The sequence below is a fragment of the Hylobates moloch genome, unplaced genomic scaffold (genome assembly GCF_009828535.3).
Source record: "Hylobates moloch isolate HMO894 unplaced genomic scaffold, HMol_V3 SCAFFOLD_23, whole genome shotgun sequence".
Taxonomy (NCBI): domain Eukaryota; kingdom Metazoa; phylum Chordata; class Mammalia; order Primates; family Hylobatidae; genus Hylobates; species Hylobates moloch.
Window position 1 is genome coordinate 5,164,757 of NW_026652298.1, and position 12,016 is coordinate 5,176,772.

General features: G+C 37.0%; 1 protein-coding gene across 1 annotated transcript in view; it reads left to right on the forward strand.

Moving 5' to 3' along the window:
- MTREX (Mtr4 exosome RNA helicase) overlaps positions 1-12,016 on the forward strand; it is a 122,068-nt gene that overhangs the window by 66,473 nt on the left and 43,579 nt on the right. The window contains exons 17-18 of the mRNA XM_032145182.2: positions 7,869-8,041; positions 8,693-8,761. Of these exons, the coding sequence (XP_032001073.1) occupies positions 7,869-8,041; positions 8,693-8,761 (242 nt within the window). The remainder of the gene's footprint in view (positions 1-7,868; positions 8,042-8,692; positions 8,762-12,016) is intronic.

The following is a 12,016-nucleotide window of genomic DNA, read 5'->3' on the forward strand; positions in this document are numbered from 1 at the left end:
ACATACTTTTTAATGGAAGGGGTAGGAATTTGAGTGATGAAAGAGAAATAAGGGAATTGAAACACCTCTAGTATAGTTTGCAGAGCTGAGTGTTAATGATCAAACAGACCATGTAGTGTGAGAGAATACATCCTGAATGGAGTTCATTCCTATTTTCACTCATTACTTGCAGGAGTATACTTCTTTTGTTGCAGATACTACTAGAGCCTTTTCAAGGCACTGGTATTATTTTTACCACCTTAAAGATACCAAAATTAAAATGTGGGCTATTGTCTTTGGAAGTGTAGAATTGGTAGAATGTTTTATTCATTGTAACAGATGGCTCACATATATGAGATGTTTTTCGTTTTGATTTATCTAATCAACAGTACATTTTTCAGTGAACCATAAGAATAGAGGTCCTTGGATTTTACTCTACCCTTACTGAAAAGAAAAATACATACTTAGTCTTTTTATTTAGTTTCATTAAAATGCCAGTGGTAATAGGAAGAGCTATACAGTTAGATGAGGGCTTGGATCAAGGCTACCTGAGCCTTAGTTTGTTTATGAAGTTGGGATAATATACAGTGCATCCAAGTTATAAGAATTAAATGAGATAATCTATGTTAAATGCTCAGTAAGTGCTTGTTGCAAAAACTGATAGTATTGCCATAGAGCAGTAAAGCAATCTATGCTTTTACTTTGTAAAATTTGCTTAGTTCTGAGCATGGCAGTTCATTTCCCAGTCACTCCCAGGTTTATCTGTTGCATACACTATTATATACTATATTATATACTATAAATATGTTTTTGCAACTACCATCTCTGATCTTCCTCGAGAGGAAGAAATTGGTTGCAAGCTGTCTTAAGAGTTTATGGGCATATTTTACATGCTATCTTCTGAAATTCTGAGGCTTTCCTATGGCGGTGACCCATGGGGTCTTCTCAATTGCACTGCAGTTAAACTAGCTTCTTATACTAAAGTTGCTCAACTGTCTGATTGGGGTGGAAGAGGTACTATCCTTAAATTAAGTTAATTTGCTTCATAGTGGCAGTCTCACAAGCAAGTTGCCTCATTAATTTATGTCTTCGTTTTCTAATTTGTTACATGTATATTATCAATTTTGAAAGACATAAAACCAGTTTTTTTTAACATGAGAAAAGATTAGAGAAACTGATTTTTGTTTGTTTAATATGGAGAAAAAAGACTGTACCTAAAGTTAATAATTTTCTGGAGTGGTATGTAGCTGTAGTTAGAGTCCTGGATACAAAATAAATGTGACTTCTTAAAATATCTTTCAAACTTTTGACTCATTAGTTAAATAGTCTGAACACTGAAGTAATTTGGAGTGATATAAAAAAAAAAATCTTCCTGGATGCTTCCCTGTTACCCCCATAGATATTTCCTTATATCATTTTCTTAAATTCCTCTGGTCTGTGCTGCCTTTAGTGCTCCCCTTATTCCTACAAATAGAATGTTATATGTAACTCTGGGCGGGGCAGCAGGATCATCATTTCAGTATACAGTCTTCATTTTCATATAACTCTTAATGACTTTAGTCTGTCAAATATTCTTTTATAGGGTTTAATTTTTTTTCGTGATAATGTTTACTGCCATAATGCATGTTGTTATGGATGGTATTGTAGTCTTTAATGACTGAAATACAGCTCCTGTAAGCAGTGATGCAGTTCGTTTAAAAATAACCAGAATGATGCAGTATGCCCAAGGTAGTACAAAAGACTAGAACTTAGAGCTCTAGGAACAGTCTGTGAAAAGGTTGATGATAAATAAACATATTAACAATACAGTAGCAATATGTTTTCTGTTTACCATGAGCTATACCGTTAGCTAAGTATATTCTGTGTCTTTCGTCAGTCCCTAGGAAAGCTTTGTGGGGATATGTGCACTATTGTTATCCTCATTTTGCAGATTAAGAAACTGAAGCACACTGGTTACATAGAGCAGTTCGATACAGATCAGTGGAGTAGAATTGTGAGTCCAGAAGTAAACCTGTACATCTGTTGTCAACTGATTTTTCAACAAGTAGTGCTGAAACAAAAGGATTGCAACATGCATAATAAAGTCGCACCCTTACCTCATGCCATATACAAAAAGTAACTCAAAATAGATAAAGTTCTCAATATAAGTGCTAAAAATTTAAAACTCTTAGGAAAAAACATAGGTGTGAATTTACATAATTTTGGATTTGGCAGTGATTTCTTATCTGTGACACCAAAAACGTGAACAACAGAAGAAAAAAAGAAATTGGATTTTACCAAAATTTAAAACTGTGGTGTGTGTGTGTGTATTTGTCTATGGTTTTTGGCTTATAATTTTTATACCCTTTGTTGTATATAGTCTTGTTAAAACGTTGGGGCACTTTAGGCCTTAGAAATAGATCTTAGAAATTAGATTTTTTTTTAACCTAGTTTTGTTTTTTATTTATTTATTTTAAGGCAGGGTTGTTTCTTTTTATTTTTCTTTTTTTTTTTTTGGTCTTTTTGTCTTAGATCTGTTCATAATACTTTTTTTTTACTTATTTTGTCTTATTATAGGTCATAAGGCCACCATTTTAAAGGGGATTCTTCTGTCTTATGTCTTGGAGGAAGAAATGTTGTATAGAGAGACCCAAAAATTTTAAATAAATGGGCTTTCTTGGGTTTTTTTACTCCATTAGTATTAGATTATGTATTTTTTGTTTAATTATATATATATAGTTGTGAATTATGTCCATCTAATTAAAAGTCACTATAAAATGTCCAGGGAGGACAGGATTTGGGGAACTTTTGGACAGCTAAATATGAAGAGACTTATAGGAAGGAAACAAAAATTTATTTGTTGAGGAAGATGGTGCGCTCCATCTCTGTGGGGACAAAAGCTCTTGTGTTTGGGACCTTTTTAGACTTTGTCTTATATATTTTTTTATCTATTTTTAAAAATATTTTTGTAGGGGTTGGGGGAGGGGGGAGGCACAGCATTAGGAGATATACCTAATGCTAAACAACGAGTTAATGGGTGCAGCAAAACAACATGGCACATGGATACATATGTAACAAACCTGCACATTGTGCACATGTACCCTAAAACCTAAAGTATAATAATAAAAAAAAAGAAAAAAAATATTTTTGTAATAAACTGATAAATGTGTTTTTTTGAGTTTTGTGAGCTACTTATACACACAAAAATAATCAGACCTAAAGAGGAAGTTGTAAAAATTTCAATTTGTTAAACTTTTTGGAGGCCCTAACTGGTGACTAGTGTCTAAACTTGTGACTTGTGACTAGTGTCTAAAATTTTGGAGGCCTTAACTTGTGACTAGTGGGGGTAGGGGTGGGGGCAGTCTTGGGGACTGAACTCTCAACCTGTGAGACCCGATGCTGTCTCCAGGTGGATAATGTCAAAATTAAATTAGAGGACACCCAGCTGGCATCTACTGCTTGGTGTGTAGGGAAGAAAAACCCTCACACATGGAGTCACAGAAGGCTTCTTCTGTGTTAGTTACTGTTACGTGACATAAAAAATACAAAAAATGCCAGACATGGTGGCTCACGCCTGTAATCCCAGAACTTTGGGAGACTGAGGTGAGTGGATCACTTGAGGCCAGGAGTTTGAGACCAGCCTGGCCAACATGGCGAAACCCCATCTCTACTAAAAATACAAAATTTAGCTGCACGTGGTGGCACACACCTGTAATTCCAGTTATTTGGAAGGCTGAGGCAGGGAATCGCATGAACCCAGGAGGCAGAGGTTGCAGTGAGCCGAGATTGTGCCACTGAACTCTAACCTGGGCAACGGAGCAAGACTGTCTCAAAAAAACATTTAAAAAAAAAAAATATATATATATATATATATATATAAAAATACATAAAACACTTTTTTTTTTTTTGGAGGCAGGGTCTCACTCTGTTGCCCAGACTGGAGTGCACTGGCAAAATCATAGCTCACTGTAGCCTCAACCTCCTGGGCTCAAGGAATCCTCCAACCTCAGCCTCCCAAGTAGCTAGGACTACAGGTGTGTACCATCACACCAACCTAATTTTTTATTTTTGTAGAGATGGAATCTCACTGTCTCTCCCAGGCTGGTCTTGAACTCCTGAGCTGAAGGTATCCTCCTCCTGCCTCAGCCTCTCAAGAGTGTTGGGATTATGGGCGTGAGCCACTGTGCCTAGCCAAAAAAACACTTGTGTTTCTTAAAACACAGTACCTCAAAAGAACAACTTTTGTTTCCTTCTTTACCTGATAGAATGGTCCTAAGACCAGGGCTACCACTACAAATGCTAAAAAGAGATAATTCCTAAACAGAAAACTGCAACTATATATTTAACCCTTTTATCAAAATTCCTAAGAGCCATGTAGGATGAATTGTACCTTCATCCCATCTGACAAAATAGACTGAAAATCAATACAACTATTTGCCTAATTATCGGGGAACCTGCCCTGATATTCATGTAGGTTCTTTTCTGTTTTCCTTAAGCGTCGGCCAGCTTGAGAAATAAAGGGACGGAGTACAAAAGAGAGAAATTTTAAAGCCAGGCGTCCAGGGGAGACATCACATGTCGATAGGTTCCGTGATGCCCCACGAGCCACAAAAACCAGCAAGTTTTTATTAGGGAGTTTCAAAAGGGGAAGGAGTGTGCAAATAGGTGTGGGTCACAGACATCAGGTACTTTACAAGGTAATAGAATATCACAAGGCAAGTGGAGGCAGGGCGAGATCACAGGACCACAGGACCGAGGTGAAATTAAAGTTGCTAATGAAGTTTCAGGCACCATTGTCATTGATAACATCTTATCAGGAGACAGAGTTTTGAGATCAGCCGGTCTGACCAAAATGTATTAGGTGGGAATTTTCTCTTCCTAATAAGCCTGGGAGCGCTATGGGAGATTGGGGTCTATTTCACCCCGGCAGTCTCGACCATGAGAGACGGCTACGCCCAGGGTGGCCAGTTCAGAGACCCACCTCCAGGTGCGCATTCTCTTTCTCAGGAATGTTCCATGCTGAGAAAAAGAATTCAGCAATATTTCTCCCATTTGCTTTTGAAAGAAGAGAAATATGGCTCTGTTCCGCCCGGCTCACTGGCAGTCAGAGTTTAAGGTTATCTCCCCTATTCCCTGAACAATTGCTGTTATCCTGTTCTTTTTTCAAGGTGCCCACATTTCATATTGCTCAAACACACATGCTGTACAATTTGTGCAGTTAATGCAATTATTACAGGGTCCTGAGGCGATATACATCCTCCTCAGCTGACAGGATTAAGAGATTAAAGTAAAGACAGGCATAGGAAATCACAAGGGTATTGATTGGGGAAGTGGTAAGTGTCCATGAAATCTTTACAATTTATGTTTAGAGATTGCAGTAAAGACAGGCATAAGAAATTACAAAAGTATTAATTTGGGGAACTAATAAACGTCCATGAAATCTTCACAATCTACGTTCTTCTGCCATGGCTTCAGCCGGTCCCTCCGTTTGGGGTCCCTGACTTCCCGCAACATCTCTCCCTTTCTTTTTATATAAATGTGCCATGGTGATGAAGGCTTGTTCATTCTCTCGATTTTGATGCAGGATTCTTTGACTGGTCCAGCACACTAAAAACAAGCCGATTAAACAGAGAAACATAATACCAAAATTTACTACAGTAGAGCCCCCAACAGACTTAATCCAAGTTGTGGGGTTTAATCCATAAAGATTTTCTGCCACCTGATCTAACGCCTCAGCTCCAGGCACAATGGGTAAGTGAGCTTGAGAGGCTTCAAAAATGTGTTGCTTTAATTTAGTTATGTCCAATGATAAATTATCTTCCCTACCTAGAAGATGTCCTTAGACCATTTCCCATGAATGATCAGTCTCGTTACAGGAACACGGGGTGATGCAGAAATCCGAAGTATTCCAATCACACTGCATTTGCTTGCGATGTTCGAGACTCACTACCCGATTCCCCGAACCAAATAACAGACTGTCTTAAATCATTGATTTGCCAATTTTTGATTGATGCCTTGTTGAGAATTCCACATTTGGGTGGAATTTGCTTGCCAATCATTAACAGAATGAGCCGTTTGAATGGATTGGTGTAATGCCATTCCGGCAGTGGTGGCCATTGCAGTGACTGTAATTAGGCCCATGATATTAGCGATTAAAGTGGAAACAAATCTCTTAGATCTTTTTAGAATTCACTGTAGCGCTTCATTAATTAAATGGCACTAGTTCTATACCCGTATAACCTTATCACATCTAAATATACAATGTGGAGGAGATAGTGCTAGGCTACTCTTGCTGCCTAAAATCTAGACCAACATTGTGGCCAATTCTAATGTCCCTTCCATAGATTTTTTTAAAAAAGAAGGAAGGGTATTTAAAAACTATAGATTTTATAGGTCAGGTGTGGTGGCTCGCGCCTGTAATTCTAGCACTCTGGGAGGCCAAGGCAGATGGATCACTTGAGGTCAGGAGTTCAAGACCAGCCTGGCCAACATGGTGAAACCCCCGTCCCTACTAAAAATACAAGAATTAGCTGGGCATGGTGTGGCACGCCTGTAATCTCAGCTATTCAGGAGGCTGAGGCAGGAGAATCACTTAAACCTGTGAGGCAGAGGTTACAGTGAGCCAAGACTGTCTCAAAAAAAACAAGCAAAAGGCCGGGCTTGGTGGCTCACGTCTGTAATCCCAGCACTTTGGGAGGCCAAGGCGGGCAGATCACGAGGTCAGGAGATCAAGACCATCCTGGCCAACATGGTGAAACTCGTCTCTACTAAAAATACAAAAATCACCTGGGCATGGTGGCAGGTGTCTGTAGTCCCAGCTACTCGGGAGGCTGAGGCAGGAGAATGGCATGAACCCAGGAGGCAGACCTTGCAGTGAGCCGAGATCACGCCACTGCACTCCAGCCTGGGCGACAGAGCGAGACTCCGTCTCTAAAAAAAAAAGAAAAAAAAAAGGCTATGGATTTTAAAAACGGAGTTACACATTTTAAAAATCCACTATTAGTTAATACCTCTAAAGAAGCTCCAAACAATTATATCCTAGTTCAATTATACCAAATGCCTAAAAATATAAAACTGTATATTTGCCAAGATGACTCCTACTTTTAAAACCAGGCAAGATCAAATAAAAGCCTGCAAACCTGCATGGCCTCACCCTAAGAGATATATTCATATCATTTAATGGTAGACTGATCTAATTAATGACTAAATACAAGTCTAATAATGTGCCAATATCTTTGAAATTATATATCCTGTTAATATGAGATCCATATTAACAAAAAACCAGGGTGTGGCCTGTGATTTATTGGTTGGTTTTTGTCCATGGTTCCTGGGTTATAACTACCATAGCCTTTATTAGTCTTTTGTTATAATGTTGGGTCAGAAGCGGGTCCCAGAAGATAGATTCTCTCTCTGACCTTCTGCTGCCTTCCTTTCACCTGCTGCTTTTTCTCCCCAAGGCAGGAATCATCTCCAGTTTTTCTGTTTTGGAGACTGACCTAAAAAAATTCTCTGACCTACCTTGTCTTATTTTAGGTCACAAGGCACTCATTTCAAAAGAGATCCTGCGTCATACCTTGGAGGAAGAAATGCTATACGGAAAGGCGCAAAAACAAAAATCGTAATGGGCAGATCTTGCTGGGTTTTCCCACTCAGTCTGTTAGTAATAGATTGTAACCAACCACATTTCTTCGCAGTTGTCAGTCATGTCTATCCAATAAAGCCTCCACAAAAGGCACAAGAGGACAGGGTTTGGGGAGCTTTTGGATAGCTAAACACATAGAGACTTACAGGAAGGTAAACAAAAACCGCAACTACATTTGCACCAACCTAATAGAAAAAATCCTATGTCTTGGGTATAACTTAAATAAGATGTATAACTTTTTAATTTTGTACATGTGTTCTATTTACAGAGGTAAAGAATTCAGAAGAACAGTATAATAAAATAGTAATTCCCAATGAAGAAAGTGTGGTAATCTATTATAAGATTAGACAGCAGCTTGCCAAATTGGGTAAAGAAATTGAAGAATATATTCACAAACCAAAATACTGCTTACCTTTTCTACAACCAGGTCGTTTGGTAAAGGTATGTCATTGTTTCTTCATAAAATACTTGAATAATTCAACATTTAAACATATTTTTGTTAAAGATTCTAATTTATTTTTTATCCTGATAAAATGCTTCCTGCTACAATAGTTGATCTATATTAATCATATTATTTTACCTGTTTCACATGGCACTAACTTAGGGGCTTATGCGAAGGCCTTTTAATCACCACTGGTTTTTGTTTTGGGGACTATAAATTGCAGTAGATAGTTTTGGAATTAACATATAAAATATTTCTGGTTATGAAATGCTAACTATAACTATTCATATAACTATATTCATATAACTATTCATATAACTATATGAAAAATAAGGCAATTTTAAGTTCTGGATGAATTCATTAGATATAAAAGATTTATATCCTTGGAACATTCTGTCATTTTCAGCATTCATTTGCCAACTGAGAGATTCCTGTTATTGCTGTTCTAGGGGCAATTTCTAAAATGAAATTTGGCATGTTTTTTTCCTGCAGGGTTAATACCTTGTTTCTTAAATTTAGCAATGCTCTTTCAAAGATATTTTATCAGAAAATTCAGAAAGCTTTATTAGTCTACAAGTAGGTGTGAAAGGCTGAAATTGCCTTGTAGATATACATTTGATTCTTGCTTACTTGCTTTTCTTTCTTTTTAGGTAAAGAATGAAGGAGATGACTTTGGTTGGGGAGTAGTGGTGAATTTCTCAAAAAAGTCAAATGTTAAGGTAAACTGTTATCTTTAAATTAGAACTGTATATCAATTTTTAGTGAAATGTTTTTTGAGGCTTATGAAATCGGTCTAAGAAGAAATAGTATTACCTGAAGAGAAGCAGTAATAAATTCTGCCATGAGGAATTAAGTTTTGGAATACACCCGGCTAATTTTTGTATTTTTAGTAGAGATGGGGTTCCGCCATGTTGGCCAAGCTGGTCTTGAACTCCTAACCTCAGGTGATCCACCTGCCTCAGCCTCCCAAAGTGCTGGGATTACAGGTGCGAGCCACCGCGCCAAGCCAGTCCTTTATATTTTCTGTGTATCACCTCAACCATGAGAAAACTATTAAATGGTGGTGCTTTCCTTCCACTCCCCAAATCTCCCTGACAGACACACACACACATGCACACACACACACTCAGAGAGACACATGCATTGTTTTCATGTAGCTATGATCTTCCTTGCAGGAGATGAGGTTAACTGGACAGAGTAGTCTTTATTTAAGCCTCTCTGACAGCTATTAAATTCTCTTTTTATGTGGAGTTGGAAGTGTGACATTGAGTGCTAAATACAGTGGTTTCATGGACATTTATGTAACCCAAGATGGAAAAGCTAGCACGCCTTTGCCAGTTTACTCATTCCATAACTTGTCTATACGAGAATTTTGCTAGGGCAGAATATTTTTACCTGTACTGAAGTGCTATAGATTCCTTTCACTGTAGGTTTGACATTTTTTGTTTCTTTTTTTTTCTTTTTCTTTTGAGACGGAGTCTCGCTCTGTCGCCCAGGCTGGAGTGCAGTGGCGCCATCTTGGCTCACTGCAAGCTCCGCCTCCCAGGTTCATGCCATTCTCCTGCCTCAGCCTCCTGAGTAGCTGGGACTGTAGGTGCCCACCACCAAGCCCGGCTAATTTTTTTTTTTTTGTATTTTTAGTAGAGACAGGGTTTCACCGTGTTAGGCAGGATGGTCTCGAACTCCTTACCTTGTGATCCACCCGCCTCAGCCTCCTAAAGTCCTGGGATTACAGGCGTGAGCCACCACGCCCAGCCTGTTTCTTTTTTTTAAACAGTTCTATGGAGACGATACTCACACACTGTACAATTTTCCCAGTTAGGGTATATGACTCAGTGACATTTAGTATATTTGCAGATATCTGCAACCATCGATCACCACAGTCAATTGTAGAACATTTTCATCATCTCAAAAAGAAACCTATGTCATTCACCTGTCCTTCCATATCCCCCAGAAATAGAGAAAATTTCCTTCTGTTCCTGGTGTGTTGAGTGTTTTTCTCATGAAAGATAAATATTTTGTCAAATATTTCTTATGTGCCTATTGAGGTGATCATGTGGTTTTTGCTTTTTATTCTATTTTGTATTCTGATATGATATATTACATAAACTGGTTTTCAGATGTTAACATGACTGGATTTCTGAGATAAATCCCAGTTTGTCATGATATATTATTCTCTTTATGTATCGGGATTCAGTTGGTAGTATGTTTTTGAGGATTTTTATGCCAGTATTCATAGGAAATACTGAGGATTTTTAATGCCAGTATTCATAGGAAATGTTGCTTTATTGTTTTCTTGGTGACATCTTTGTTTGGGTTTGGTATTAGGGTAATGCAGGCCTCATAGAATGAGTTAGGAAGTGTTCCCCTTTTCTTCCATTTTTTGGAAGAGTTTTTGAAGAACTAGTATTAAATATTTTTTCCCCAATATCTTCATGACATTCAAAATTTTTTAAATATTTGGTAGAACTTGGCAATGAGGCCACTTCAGCCTGTGCTCTTCTTTATGGGTAGTTTACTAAGAGATTACTAAGTCAGTCTCTACTTGGTATGGCATGTTCTTCAGATTGTCTGTAATTTATTGATAATACAGTTATTCATAGTATTCTTTTATAATCCTTTTTATTTTTGTATGGTCGTTAGTAGTCTCTTTCATATCTGACCTAGTAGTTTAAATCTTTCTTCTGGGTGACGTTTGTCAATTTTGTTAATCTTCTCAATGAGCTTTTGGTTTTACTAATTTTTTCCCTCTATTTTTCTGTCTCTATTTCATTAGGTTATGCCCCATCTTTTTAATTTCCTTTCTTCTTGCTATAGGTTTAGTTTACTATTCTTTTTTCAATGTGTTAAGGTAGAAGATTAGGTTATTAACTTGAGATACCTCTTCTTTTTAAATAGAGCTTTTACAATTATAAATTTCCCTCTACAGATGCTTTAGCTGTATTCCATAAATTTTAGTATATTTTATCATTTTCATTAATCTCAAAGTATTTTCTAATTTCCCTTTAGATTTCTTCTTTAACCCATTGGTTATTTAGGAGAGTGTTAATGTTCACATATTTGTTAATTTCCCAAATTTTTGTCTTTATTATTTCTAATTTTGTTTTGTCGAGAATGTACTTGGAATTCTTTCAGTAGTTTTGAATTGTTCTAAGTTTGTTTAATGGCCTGACATGGTCTGTCCTGCAGAATGTTCTATGTGCAGTTGAGAAAAATATGTATTCTGCTGCTTTAAGGTGGGATGTTTTATAGATGTCCTTTAGGTCTAATTGGTTTAGAACTTCAGGTCTTAAGACTTCTTTGCAGACCGTTCTGTCTGGTTGGTCTATCTATTATTGAAAGTGGAGTATTGAAGTCTCGTAACTATTATTGTTGTCTTATCTATTTTTCCCTTCATTTCTATCAGTTTTTGCTTCATGTGTTTTCAAGCTGTGTTAAAATGTATTTTGTTTTCTATCGGCATAGCTATTTGAGCTTTCTTTTGATTATTCTTAGCATAATATTTTTCCCATTTTTAAATTTTCAGTCATTTATATCAGTAAATTTAAAGTGTGTGTGCTGTACACAGCATACACAGCAGTTGGATTTTGTTTTTTTAATCCAATCTGAAAATCTATTCCTTTTTTGGATTGCTTAATCTGTTCACATTGAGTTTCATTACTGATATAGTTGGATTTGCAGCTGCCATTTTAATTTTTGTTTTCTGTGTATCGTGTCTTTCTCTTCTTTTACTGCTTTCTTTTGCATCATGTGAATTTTTTCTAATGTGGCATTTTAATTTTTTAAAGATTTCATATACATACACGTGTATGTATGTGTGTGTACATGTATATATATGTATATTTATATAGCGAGAGAGAGAGAGAGATTTTCTTAGTGTTTGCTGGGGCTTTCCATACACATATTATTAGAATAAGCTTTAGGTTTACACTGACTGAATTCCAGTGTGATATAGAGGTGTTATTTCTGTATAG